General features: G+C 37.0%; 2 protein-coding genes across 3 annotated transcripts; one reads left to right on the forward strand and one right to left on the reverse strand.

The window, feature by feature from the left end:
• Positions 1–542: 542 nt before the first annotated feature.
• On the forward strand, positions 543–3,141 carry LOC127098676 (alpha-L-fucosidase 1). Its single transcript, XM_051037334.1, has 3 exons — positions 543–1,210; positions 1,371–1,610; positions 2,300–3,141. The coding sequence occupies exons 1-3, from the start codon at positions 663–665 to the stop codon at positions 2,988–2,990; spliced, it is 1,479 nt and encodes a 492-aa protein (XP_050893291.1). The 5' UTR covers positions 543–662; the 3' UTR covers positions 2,991–3,141.
• A 179-nt stretch (positions 3,142–3,320) lies between these two features.
• Positions 3,321–8,122, reverse strand: LOC127098675 (DEAD-box ATP-dependent RNA helicase 7). 2 transcript variants are annotated; one of them, XM_051037333.1, is made up of 14 exons: positions 7,583–8,122; positions 6,408–6,542; positions 6,179–6,319; positions 5,944–6,055; positions 5,780–5,850; positions 5,537–5,691; positions 5,324–5,435; positions 5,100–5,201; positions 4,953–5,013; positions 4,605–4,773; positions 4,437–4,533; positions 4,248–4,342; positions 4,006–4,139; positions 3,321–3,906 (listed from the first exon to the last, which is right to left on the reverse strand). In XM_051037333.1, the coding sequence occupies exons 1-14, from the start codon at positions 7,874–7,876 to the stop codon at positions 3,695–3,697; spliced, it is 1,890 nt and encodes a 629-aa protein (XP_050893290.1). In that variant the 5' UTR covers positions 7,877–8,122; the 3' UTR covers positions 3,321–3,694. The 2 variants fall into 2 exon arrangements, with proteins under 2 accessions (XP_050893290.1, XP_050893289.1); XM_051037332.1 differs by having other exon boundaries at positions 7,588–7,830.
• Positions 8,123–14,869: the final 6,747 nt, after the last annotated feature.

The following is a 14,869-nucleotide window of genomic DNA, read 5'->3' on the forward strand; positions in this document are numbered from 1 at the left end:
TTTAATATATTTACTTAAATAAAAAATATATTTAACTTATATACTTTGTTTAATCAACTCAGATTAATATTATAATTTACTATTTACATTCATCATTTACAACATTAACCAATTCAAATAAAAAATAATTAATTGAAATGAGTATCAAATTCGACTCAAACCATGCCAAAAGCTATCGACTCCTACTACTAAATGACAACAATTAAGCAATATTCCAAATGATACTATCATAGTAAGTGACGAAGTTTCCACTTATAACTCGACACAAAATATTCTGTTTTCCTTTAATTTCTCCTAATTACACATGTTTCAACCAACCCTTTCAAATACTACTAGTACTAATTTAAACTATATGACATATTTAAAAGTGAAGAAGTAATCAATCATGTGATTGATACTGTAATATTTTATTTACCATGTGACATGGGTTTACACACCCCCACATGCAAGTGAATGCCACTCATAGAAGCAATATTTTATTTTGTCCTCGTGGAAAGTGAACAGAAACCTAAACATGTGAACAATTGTAAAGTTGTCATGCATTATGATCATGACACAACACAACACACATGATAGTGTTATTTTTTCTTATTTATCACACTGTTCCTTCAATCCTTAAAAAAAACCAAACCAAACAAGAACAACCTTGATTCAAAACCATCATGCCTAAACTATGTTGTTCTTTTTTCTTATTTATGACACTATTCCTCCAACTAAACAAACCATGCAGTTCTTCACTAGAACAACTACCAACTCCACCATTACCAATTCTCCCACTCCCAACCTACTCACAGCTAAAATGGCAGCAAAGAGAAATCATAATGTTCCTTCATTTCGGTGTCAACACATTCAGTGACAGCGAGTGGGGCACAGGCCATGAAAATCCATCAATATTCAATCCAACTGGTCTCAACACAACCCAATGGGCTAGTGTGGCTGAAGAAGCAGGAATTTCATTGATGATATTAACTGCAAAACATCATGATGGATTTTGTCTATGGCCTTCTAAGTACACCAAACATTCTGTCATTAGTAGCACTTGGCAAAACGGTAAAGGTGATGTTGTTCAAGAGTTTGTGAATGCAGCTACTCATAAAGGAATTGATGTTGGGATCTATCTTTCACCTTGGGATAGACATGATTCTAGATATGGTCATGATTTGCTTTACAATGAATATTACTTAGGTCAATTGCAAGAGCTTCTTAAAAAGTGAGTTCCAAAGTTCTCTTGTGTATATCAATCTAAATATGTATGCCGTTAAAACTGCGTGCAGGACGATGAGTTGACTGTAGTTCTGCACGTAGTTTTGACTGCATATAACGCGGGTCCATACATTTTGGAAATTAACATTATGTTGTATATTTTTTAGATATGAAAATGTAAGGGAAATTTGGTTTGATGGAGCAAAAGATCCAAAGGCAAAAAATGTGTCATACTATTTTTCAGATTGGTTTTCAATGGTGAAGGAGTTGCAAAGTTCTATCAATATTTTCTCAGATGCTGGAACTGATGTTAGATGGGTAGGAAATGAAAATGGGATGGCAGGGGACACGTGTTGGTCTACCATTAATCGAAGTTCTCTTGCAATTGGAAGTCCAGGCATAGAGCAGTAAGTGCTGTTTTTTCTCTTTCTTTTTTGAGTAAAAGCATGCCAAAAAAGTTGTTGGTTTTATAGTTTTCCACTTACGCTGAATCCATGGTGATTGTATAGCTAGAATGATAATGGTAGGGAATGTGAAGGTTGAGTGGTGGTTAAAACTTTTCTTTATTAGAAAGAAAGATGAGAAAGTGCTTGCTCTCACTCCACTCAAAAAAGGAAAAAGAGTAAAGAAATGGTATTCTTTTGTGAGCCATACTCCTTTCCCAATCAAAAGTAGGTACTAAATCTAAAGCAAGAATTTTGTGGCTTCCCAAACTTCTTATCATAATTCATGCTCCGTCCTGTCACTTATATAATCGAATTTGACTTTTTTTTATTCATTCAATAATCAATGTATCTGGTCTATATAACAATCAGATATATCTATTATTGATCAGATCACTGATCACCTACCATTTATATTCACGCTATGTCCAGTTAATGGTTTGAGGTAGTGTGTTAAGAGTCTCAAATCAGACAATACATAGCATAAAAATGTGTTTATAGACTTTACACGTCGGTTTTGTAGAGATTAGTTAAGACAAATTATGATTCTAGTTCAAATCGACAATTGTGATTCATTCCACCTACCATACTTATGATTTCTTTAACTATATATTAGAGTTAATAATTAGTTGATTATTGCTTAAACAATGCAGATATCTGAACACTGGTGATCCAAGAGGTACAGATTGGCTACCAGCCGAATGCGATGTTTCAATTCGTCCAGGATGGTTTTGGCATAAATCAGAATCACCAAAGAAACTAAGTGAGCTACTTGATATTTATTACACATCGGTTGGTAGAAATTGCGTGTTAATTCTCAATGTACCACCTAACACAACCGGTCTTATATCGGACAATGATGCGCATAGATTAAAAGAATTTAGAACTGCAATCAATACAATTTTTCACAAGAACATAGCTGAAGGTTGTTATGTTAAAGTTAGTAGCCAAAGAGGAGGAAACGAGGGAGGGTTTGGACCAGAAAACATGTTGGATAGTGACCATTTGGGGTCATACTGGACCCCGCGGGAAGATAATAAGATAAAGGATGATCATTGGGTTGAAATTTGGGGCAATGATGGAGGTTTAAGGTTTAATGTCATTGGAATACAAGAAGCAATTGGATTTGGTCAAAGGATTAAGAAGTATGAGATTTATGTGGATGGTAAATTGTTAATCCAAGGGACAACAATTGGTTACAAGAGGCTTCATAGGCTTGATGGAGATGTTGTGCATGCTCATGTTGTGAGGATTAGATTCATAGAGGTTAGAGGTGTTCCTCTTATTTCTTCTATTGGCTTGTATTTTGATCCTTTTTGGTATTCGAGGTTTAATGCGACATGAAGAAGATAATCGAATGTGGAAAAAAGTGGTTAATTCGGTTAATTCAATTCACAGTTAAAATTGTGGTTTATTCAACTATATGAGTTTACTACATTTATGTGGATGGTTAATGTCTTATCCGCAAGTTCATCAATGGTTGATCCATTTTCTACCTCTCTAATCTTCTTACAAATATACAATTGCTAAAAAAATTCATAGCAAATTATTTATTGTTTATTTGTGTTCTAGCTGAGTTCATCAATGAACCTTCATGTTCTTGGGCCACTAGTTAAAACTTGAGAAGAAAGTAATACACTATCACAACTAGGTGTACTAGAAAAAGAAAGGATATAAAAATAAATAAATAAAAAAAATATTCCTTTCTTCACCATCCTCATTCATATAAATAATCTAACCATGTATGAATAAAAAAAATCAACCCTATACCCCTTTGTTTGAAGTAAAATATTACACCTAAAACATATTATGTTAATGGATTGTGGAGACACATTGAGCTCATCTGAACATGAATTCTCCAAAGCCACTGAACTTGAATCACAAGTCATAACTAACTAAGCATCATGAACAAAGTGAACATCCCTTTCAGCTTCACCATATCCCTCAGTGTCGGTGTCATCTCAGTGTCCGACACAGACACGGACACATACAGTTATGCACCGTTGAAGCCTCATGCAGTTATGCTCCCCCCATATCGAACATAGACTTCACCATCTTTTCCCACCCCAGTTACCACGACCTCTACCACCACCGTTCGCAAACCTATCACTTGAAAATCTACCATTCCTTCCGCCACCACCAATTCTCCCACCACGACCATTGCCATCTCCAAATCTGCCACCTCTTGATTGATCTCTCTGTTGCAGACGTGGCAAAGCGTTTAACACCTCTAAACTTATATCTGAGGCGTTTTTCTTACCTGAAGTACAAATATTATCGAGTTTAAACTATGACCAAAATAAAAACGCAGTGTCTAACCATATTCTTTACTAGCGATGATTCATGAAAAACTATCTACCAGCAAGATATGTATCTAAATCTTCAGCTAATACATCAAAAACAACACCATTTCCATCTGCAGTTATAGTAAGACTTTTCACAGCCTCAACCTTCTCTTCCGGCAAAAACCTCCTCAACATTTTGTATGCAAAACTGACAACAACCAACGAAAGAATATGTTAAACAAGTCCAAAGAGTTCACACAATTGACACTTGAATAGAATTGTACTTTGTAACCAAAGTTGTTTGTAAAGTTCTTACGTTGGGGTAAAGATAGGTCTCCCGGTATCAAGAAGTAATGTAACATAGTTCTCCATAGAAGTTAATAGAGATCTTTTCTTGATCTCTGTATAACCCTACACATTCAATCATAAACCTCATATGATTTGATACTTTAAAAAATAGCAAGAAAAAAACGAATGGAGAAAATGAGGAAGAAGATTGACTCACAACAGCCTTCGCAAGAGCCTTTGCAAGTAAATCAACGACGGATAAACCAGAGTTATTTAAAAGATCCTCGGCAGCAGACTTGAACGCAGGAATCACACTGTGTTTTCGACATAATTTTAAGAGCTAAACAAAGCATTACACACCATATATAGGCAAATAAAAACAAACCTATCAGACACTTGAGTTATCATTTCTGCAGCTTCTGCACCAATAGCTTTGGCAATATCATTAGCCTGAGGGGCAGATACATGTTCGAATTTAACACCCGACTCTCTCTCTATTTTAGATATATTCGACCTCCTTGGATCATATAGCATTACAGAAACTCCAGTGTTACCTGCAAATATAAAACCAAACCGTTGTATAACGTAGGGGTGTTCATGGTTCATGAACGCTCACTTCAACGAAAAAACAGTTAACTGCTAAAGTGGTTTCAGTTCAGTTTAAAACCCGTTAAGAACAAATTTGTATTCATAAACCAATTTATAATCAGTTTTTTATTTATAAAAAGAATACCTGCTCTTCCCGTGCGCCCGGAACGATGGATATAGGCTTCAACATCCCTTGGAGGTTCACACTAAAAAAAGTACAATTATCATAATGCAATGTTGAGATGAATATAGTAATGATCCGTAGTATTGTATGTATATGCATCAAAAGTACCTGAATAATTAACTGAACATCATTAATATCCAAACCCCGCGCAGCCACGTTAGTCGCAACTAATGTCATGAATTTCCCAGACCTAAAGCCAGACAAAGTAACCTGCAAGTGACATGACACAATTAAGAGAGAAGAAAACACAGGCGCGGCACTGACTCTCATCGAAATAAAATAAATCGAAAAAAATAAACAGACCAGATGATAAAAATTCACCAATAGCTCACCTCACGCTGTGCTTGCTGTATGTCGCCGTGGAGTGCTTTTGCTCCAGGCAACAACTCTGCGAGCTGAGAAGCCGACTCCTTTGTCTCCGTGAATATAATTGTTCGACCTCCACTATATCATAACAGTATACCGAAACAATCACGATTTAAATTCAACAGGAAGATAGATTTATCTAATCTGAATATAATCGAAAATCGAATCATTAAAGTCACCTGCTGTAAAAGAGAATAATGTCTGGGATAAGCTGGGACCTGGCAGAGCCAGTACAAGGAAGAATAATATGCCTAACACTGGTACTGGCCTTCATTTTCGTATCGCCAACAAGATCTGCAGTTTCCTTATCTGGCTTAAGAAATTTTTTAGCAATCTGGTAAAAGTATAAATACGATACCGTCAAAAGACTCGTCATATAAATCGAATCAGCATAAAGAAGAAATTATCACTTAGAAACATACATGCTTAACCCAGTCTGGCAAAGTCGCGCTGAAAAGAAGCGTCTGAACTTTACCTACATTTTTAACCTTACCTGCGAAAATACGGAATAGATTGTTCAACAGCGAGTTCAAGACACAAATTGCTGCAAATTGAGAACACAAAAATAGATAAATGAAAAACACACCAAGGATCAGTTCAACATCTTCAAAAAAACCCATCCTCAGCATCTCATCTGCTTCATCGAGGACACGAAACTTTAGCTGGCTCAGGTCAATCTTCCCCCGCTCTATATGATCCTACATCAGTACATTCAACAAGAAAACAAATAAGTTTTTTCCACTCTACCCTTGCAAGAATTGATATTCATATCAAGAAACAAGAAAAAACTACATATATCCAACTAGTATTACGATAATTACCTTTACGCGGCCCGGTGTACCAATGACAATATCGACTCCTTTCTTAAGCTTAATCTCTTGAGCTTGATAAGAAGCTCCTCCATATAAACAACAAGAAGTCAATCCCATTGCCGCGCCATAAACTTCAAAATCAGCATTCACCTAATGCACAACACTCCACACACAGTAAGGAACAGAATAACATCCAGACAGCAACGCAAACACAAGTACAAATAGAGCCTGTACCTACCTGACAGGCCAATTCCCTAGTAGGTAAAAGCACAAGAACACTCGGTGGCCTCCCATCGCCAGTCTTTCTTGATGCTTTTGCAGGACCGTTTGTTATAGATTCTATTATTGGCAATACAAAGGCAAGAGTTTTACCCTGCAGTTTCCCAAAAGTACATGATTTAGATTTTTGTCTGTTTGGATTGACTTATTTGAAGTTATGTTATAGCATAAAAGCCTATGAAGCATGGACACAGAAACACGATACTAACTCTGACACGTCGAGACCGATAATAATTTGAAAAACTCAATAAATTAAATGTAAAGTGTTTTTCAGACACAGACACAAACATACATAGACATTTTTTCAAAAGTGTTGGTGCTACAGAGATAAAAACTTGTGATATTGTTTAGGAGAGATTATGGAAACTGTTTATGACATTTCCATAAGCTATTTTCAACTTTTTTTCTATAAGCTCTTTAGGTTAACTTATGAAATCGATTCAACTTTATCATATTTTTCATTATAGAAATAATCTTATACATAAGTAGTTCTATGATATAAGTGATTAATGAAGTTATTTAACAACTATGTAACCACAAATAATCACATTCCTCTTAAGAAAGACTACTTAATTATGAGCTTACAAATACAATACACAACACAAAATGAACTGAATCACACACAACTTAAACACTTCTAGAACAAATAAGCACGAAACAATAACACAAACATGAATGACTAACTGACACCAGACACACTTTCAATGTAAAGGGTTGGCATCATGGTTTTAAATTGCAGTCCGCAGCTGTAATTACGGCCGTAATATTGTTAATGTGGTAGTCTCCGCAACCGCATTGGACCACAATTGCGGTGTGATTTAAAATTTAAAATCACGCGTTCTTTTACATTAGGACCTGCATCAAACAACTTCGCCTAGGTTTCTTCAAAGATTTTCATCTAAACTCAATCTAGAATCCTAAAACTCAATTTACTTCTGAAAATCTTAACATTAAGTGTCTTTTAAAGGTGTATTTCAAACTCTTCTCAATCAAAATTTACACGGTCACAATGTGCATCGCAACAACTGCAATGAGCGCAATCGCAACACCTGCAACCGAATCCACGGCCTCAATTTAAAAACCACGGTCAGCACTACATAGATTAAAGAAAAGAAATTGAAAAGAGAAAGACACCTGACCAGTGCGAGCTCTACCAACCAAATCAAAACCATGAAGAATTGTATCAAAAGTCATTGCCTGAATAGGAAACAACGACTCAATTCCCTTTTCCTTTAACTTTTCTCTCAATGGCTCCGATATCTTAAATTGCGAAACCGCATTGTGATCCTCCACCTTCTTTTCCATCACTAGAGACTCTATAGATTTAGCTTTTTTCTTCCTCTTGTTCTTTTCTTTATCCTCTCTGGAACCTTTAGGCTCTACCAGTTCCAAACTATTCTCATTCTCATCCCCATTGGTGGTCGTCATTGTCGCTAACTCCGAAGCCTTGTGTTTCTCCTTGTCCTTGTTCTACCGTGAAACCCCATTTTCGTATGGATCGAAAAGGTTCAAATGGGTAACAAGATTGGATCTTTTGTTGTTCTTCTTGGCAGTGATGGAATCATCTGGTTCGTGGTAGTGGTAGTGTGAGTTGTTGAAGATGGAGAAGAAAGAGGAGTAAGCAGCGTCGAGGTTTTCGGTTCTCTGATTTCTTGCTGTGGAAACATTCTTCAAATAAAACAGATTCTCTTTTTATGCTAACTTTTTTATTCACATTTTCAGAATTTTTTTTAAAGTAATAAAAAAAATCGAAAATAACAAATAATTCAAAAAAAATATCAAAATAACCACTTTTAAAAAAAATGCGCTAGATGAATTGGCGCATCCTCTAAATATGAAGAGGAGGCGTCAATAGCATTGAGCTCCTCATGAGGACGCGTCAATGTTATTGGCGCATGCATTAGGCCTCATGAATAGGCGCTAATGCCTCTAGCGTCTTAGTGTTGCTTGCGGTGTGGACGTCAATACCTCTGGCGCCAGCACTCCATGTATTTTATATATATATATATATATATATATATATATATATATATATATATATATATATATATATATATATATATATATATATATATATATATATATATATATATATATATATATATATATATATATATATATATATATATATATATATATATATATATATATTATTTTGTTTATTTATTAAATAAAAAAGAATAATGTAACAAAATAAATTTATTCATGTGGTAATAATTGGTTACATTGGACTGACAATAAACTAATGACCGGCCCGATCATAATGTCCCCATGTTCCACACCCAGGTGCATTTGTTTGTCTCCGAGGTCTCTCACGATTTTCTTGAGGCGTTTGAGGTCTTTGCGTGCTGACCTGATCAAACAATGGTTGATGGGAAGGTCCGGCGGAAGTTCCAGCGGTATTTGACAGATGTGTCATCATTTGTTCCCAATATCCGGAGAGGCTCTACTCAACGGCGCTTCCGTAATGGAGTTCGGTGTCCATGTCATCGTAGTTAGGTCGTTGGGGTTGGGTGGATTGGGGACGGTATAGTTGCCCAAATTGGGTCATTGAATCATTTTTGAAACGAATCAATGGTTCCTAGGGCGTACTATAGTTAAACAATGGTTGGGTGTTATGGTGATGAGATGTTGGTGGTCCTTGGTGGGGGGCTACGATGATGTGACCCATATGAATCATCTGGGCTATAGACAGTTGTGGTTGCGGGGTTTGATTCTTCTTTTTGTGTTTGGGTGGGTGATATGAATGAATTGCGACGTTGGATGGTTAGTTGTTGGGTGGATGGCATGAATGGGTCGCGAGGTTGGGTGTTTGGTTGTTATGTGTAGGTGGTAGGTTGATGTTGTAAGGTTGGTTGTTGAGTTTGGGTGGGTTGACATTCGTGCTGGATGGGGAATTGTTATGGGACGTACGATGACGAAGCAAGTTGGCGTGAATCCATCAAATACTGCGGCTCAGATACAAATTGTTAAGTTGTTACCGATCTAAACCATGTCATATATTGTTGAGTCGGTCTTGCACCATGAATGATTGGTTCGTTTAAGATGTGTTGTCGTCGATTCCTCCATTAACGACACATCTCTTTTGCAAAGTCTCTCCAGTCAGAATAATCCCATTGTGCATCAACCCTTTTTTGATGCCAAATCCCAAACACGTGGGAGGTTCTGGAATTTGTTGTAGCATACCTAACTGCAGTTTGACCCGGTCACTCTGGTGCATTTCCACCGTAGTGAATCGGACAATCGGTGTCTTCGTTGTCCAAACTGCAGCATCGTCATGGTTCACATCATGATCAAGACCCAAATATGGCCTCCAAATAAACTGTAAAACAATACGAAACGATTAGATGAAAAATAATTTGATAAGTATTTTTAAATTAAAATATAGTTGTGTAGGAGTAATACATCGTCATGTCCAATGTGGTCCAATAGATTGCGATAGACTACAATAGCGTGTTTGGGACACCTATTGTAGTTCATCCCCCTTACTGACCGCCTTAGATAAAAAAAAAGTGAAAATTATTATTTACTGTTAATTATAATATAAAATATAATTAACTAAATGGTAAAGTGTTAGACTTACTTAATTGCAAACTGGAACACAAATACGTTCTTGTTTATCGGGGCGAGTGACGACATTCTTGATCAACCCCAAGCTTGTAGCAAATACCCACATGAAAAAAAAGTACAGGTATTCTTTTTTACGGTTTTACACATTGCACTATATAGATGGGTCAACACAGCTGAACCCCAACTATACGTGTTTACCTTATTAATGTTGCGTAACAAAGGTAAATACATAATATTTACTGAATTACCGGTACTTTCTGGAAACAAAAAAATTACCAAATAAAATCATAATATAACACCGAGCTTTAATTATTTTCTCATACTCGGTTGAATCTTCGGACAATACTATACTGGCATAATATTGTTTAAGGTATTTTAAATTTATACCTTGCCCTCTTGCTTGACCGGATGACCCTCCCTCAATTTCGCCGTCTAACAAAGGGGCACCCAATAATTCATTACAGATAGAGTTGTCTTGGTTAACTCTACCATTCACGGCCTTTCCATCTATACGGAGACCCAACAACATGTACACGTCCTTAAGTGTGACAGTACACTTACCAGTCGGAAGCTGAAATGTGTGGGTCTCGGGTCTCCACCGCTCCAACAAAGCAAGAATAAACTTGTAGTCCACCGAGTAGAAAACAATGTTAAGGAGATTTCCAAATCCACATCCTCTAATATATGGTTCTATTAAAGGATCATGGGGTACATATTCATGTACACGACATCTAAAACGCTTCGGATCCTAATAACAAATAGGTAAGAAATGCAATAAGAAGAAGAAGAAATACATAATACAAACATAGATAACAAAGGTATACGACTTAAAAACGAAATAAGTAAAAAGAGAGCGATAACATACAAATGTCGAGATATTCTCGAGTGTTCCTCTGTGTTCATATCACCCATAGTTAATAGAGACATAATTTGATGTTGCAGAGCTTGAGTGCGGTAGAGAAATAATGTGGCAAAGAAAGATTATAGATGAGTAGTGATGGAGATGATTTGATATTGTGATATGAAAGGCTTTTTATAGATGAATGAGATAGTAGGTTTGCAACCTACTAAGCATGGATTGGTTGCATGAAATGACAAGTAATGACAAGTAGACTAGGCAGAGTAGCCTTTGTCTTAGGCGCATGCATGTGAAGAATCATATGCAAGGAAGAGACGCCCTTCTTCTTGGCGCCTAGGTTTAAGTCAATGGAAGGGGCCCCCTTCCTCTTGGCGCCTTGGTGTATTCGAATTGAAGGGGAGCCCTTCCTCTTGGCGTCCAAGTTGCTTTATGGCACCTAGGAAATGGGTGCCTTTTAGGAATATCAGGGCACAAAGATTCTTTGCTTCAGAGATTCCCTGGGCACATGTGTGTTCTTGTCATTCTTGTCACTACATGCATGGTCAAGTCTGTACAGACGAACCAAGTGTTCAATGTTTACGCTATTTAGGTTGGGCAGATGAACAACTTAGCAATGCATTCAAATTCAGTAAAGAAAAGAAAGTTAGATTTTTAAAAAATGTCTTCCACACAACATTACATAATCAATTCCCATATCGAATGTGAAATATTTGATCATCAGTTATTCGGTTTTTGTTTTTAAAACATAGAGGTAACTCGGTTTACAATAAATTGACGATCAAAATTTTCACATCTGAAATAAAGAATAGAAAAGAAATTGCAGTGCAGTAATTTGGGCCAAATCATCTATAAAAATCTGATTTGGTTTGCAGAAAACCAGGTGAAGTTTTATCAGAAGAAGATTCGAGATGATGATGATGTTCAACACATGTTTGTCAGTCACGAACAATCTGGTTACAACGATATAGCGTTGTATATATTACCACATCAACAACAAGTGTCTCAGTTCATTGATCAGTCACAAGTGTTTTGTGAGATTAATGACGAACAAGCTGAGGTGAATGCTCCAAATGACGAAGAAGAAGAAGCTGAGATCATGGTTGGTTCAATGGTGAACACGGATGATGAAGAGGAGCCAATACGAGAAAGTCATGTATATTGTCCACCCCAACACATGACAAGGTTGAATTTGGGTTCTGATGAACCTTCATAAGATATATGGTACAATCCTTATGTGCAAATGCAGGGATCTTTGAAACAAGGAGACACATTTCGCATAAAAGAGGAATGTGTAAAGGCCATTAAGAAATTACACATGCAACTATCAGCTGATTTCAGAGTTGATAGAACTAACACATTGAGGTATAAAATTTATTGTCCGAATGAGCACTGCCTTTTTAAGTTGTCAACTTCGTACTGGAAGAGGAGCGAGTCTTGGGAGATTGGATCAATGGGTCCAGATCACACATGCATGCTGACAAACCCAATGCAGGATCATCGTAAATTAAGCTCTCAGCTAATATGCGATGAAATATTGTCTGTCATTGACGACAATCCGTCGTTAAAGGTGAGTACAATAATCTTGCATATTAGGGCAGAGTACGAGTATACTCCATCATATAGGAAGACATGGATAGCTAGGACAAAGGCTGTTGAAAAAGTGTTTGGCAATTGGGAGGAGTCTTACAAACAACTTCTAAAATACTTGTTGGCTCTAAAACAATATGCTCCCGGGACTATTGCCAAGTTGGAAACATTGCCCGCGTATACACCAGACGGGACGTGTGCTGTTGGAAATGGAATATTTCACAGTCTCTTTTGGGCGTATCAACCATGCATCATAGGTTTTTCTTTCTGTAAACCAATTATACAAATTGATGGTACATGGTTGTACGGGAAATACAAAGGAACGTTACTGATGGCAATGGCACAAGATGGGAACAACAACATTTTTCCAATCGCTTTTGCCCTAGTTGAAGGGGAGACTGTTGAAGGATGGAGTTTTTTCCTAAGAAATCTCTGATTGCACGTTGAACCTCAGCCTAACTTATGTTTGATCTCCGACAAACACCCTTCAATCATCAGTGCATATAATAACATTGATAATGGCTGGCAAAATCCTCCTTCGATGCATGTGTTCTGTATTAGACATATTGCTCAGAATTTCATGCGGGAAATCAAAGGTAAGACCTTGCGGAAGAAGGTTGTCAATGCAGGTTACGCATTATCAGAACCTTCTTTCAAACACTACCGTGAAGAAATAAGATTGTCAAACGAAGATGCAGTATGGTGGATCGATAGTATTCCATTGGAGATGTGGACTGGGGCATACGACAATGGTCAACGTTGGGTCCACATGACAACAAATCTTATGGAATCACTGAACTCTGTCTTCAAAGACATTTGTAACCTACCTATAACTGCTTTGGTCCAGGAAACATATTTCAGGCTAGGGGCGATGTTTGAAACCAGATGCTCAAAATGGAGTTCAGTGTTGCAATTTGGGCAGTTGTTCATTAATGCTTCAATGAAATTCATTAGACATGAAGTTGCCAAAGCAAACACACACGTGGTTATGGTCTTTGGCTGCACTAAAGGTTGGTATAGTGTTATCGAGTCCATGGATCACAATGAGGGCATGCCGATGGGACAGTACAAAGTCGAACTAGATAGAGGTTGATGCGACTGTGAAAAGTTCCAAGTCTTTCGTACCCCCTGCTCCCATGTAATTGTGGCATGCTCAAAGGTTCGAAGGGATCCATCATACTTGCTATCTGAAGTTTGCAAAGTCATCAGCCTTTCAAATATTTATAAAATTAGTTTTTCCGTAGTGGTAAAAGAGGATTATTGGTCAGAATATCAAGGGAACATCATCTGGTACAACGAAGTTATGCGAAGGAAGAAAAAGGGTCGCCCAAACAACACCCGGATTCGAACCGAAATGGATACGACGAACAAAATGGTTAGACTATGTAGTTCATTTCGTCAGTCAGGTCACAATCGTAATAACTGTCCTAGTGTTGGAACGAGCACAACCAGATAAATTCATATGTACCTCTATTGCAATATATGAAAAACTAAATTTATTTCGTATTAGACGTCTGTGACGAAAGTACCATTACTTCAACAGTAACACAAATAACTATAACAACTAGAATACAAGAACTATGCGACTGCAACCATCAAAACAATTTTGAACATGTAATGCATCATCCTACGAGCGTCTTGGTCGGTCTTAATATCCATCCATTTGCACACTTCTCTGTTTTGGTTGAACGTGGACACAAGCCATTGTATTCTTCTAATCCTTTCACTCTCTCCAATTTCTCCCTCTAACCAACTGTACAACGTCCCATTAAGACGTTCAAATGTATTTGTGTTCCAAAGTCGAATCTGTACCGAAGCCGCAACGACGGAAAATATTACATCAACATTTCGTTTCTGAATGTATGCAGACATTGTTAAAATAGAGAAACTTGAAGGTGAGTGGGGTTGAACTAGAGAAAATATGATATTAGGAGATAATGTTGTGTGAAAAATATTGCATCTAAGGCATGGCATTTATACAAAGTGGACATAAAATGTATGCGCCAAGAGTGTTGGCGCCCACATGACATGACATGCAGGCACCAGAGACATTGGCGCCCACACCACAAGCAACACTAAGGCGCCAGGAGCATTTGCGCCTCCTCGTAAGGGTCAATGCATGCGCCAATAGCATTGGCGCCTCTTCATGAGGAGCCCAATGCATGTGTCAATGCTATTGGGGCCTCCTTTTCATGCTTAAGGGATGCGCCAATTCATCTGGCGCATCCTCTTTTAAAAGTGGTTATTTTGATTTTTTTTGAATTATTTGTTATTTTCGTTTTTTTTTAAATGGTTATGTAAAAAAAATATTCACATTTTCATTAACTAAAATATTTGTATGAAAAATAAATAAATAAATATTTAGTAGGGAAAAGTTCAATTTTTTTCAATTAGACGTTTAATTT

Source organism: Lathyrus oleraceus, chromosome 6, assembly GCF_024323335.1.
Source record: "Lathyrus oleraceus cultivar Zhongwan6 chromosome 6, CAAS_Psat_ZW6_1.0, whole genome shotgun sequence".
NCBI classification, from domain to species: Eukaryota; Viridiplantae; Streptophyta; class Magnoliopsida; order Fabales; family Fabaceae; genus Lathyrus; species Lathyrus oleraceus.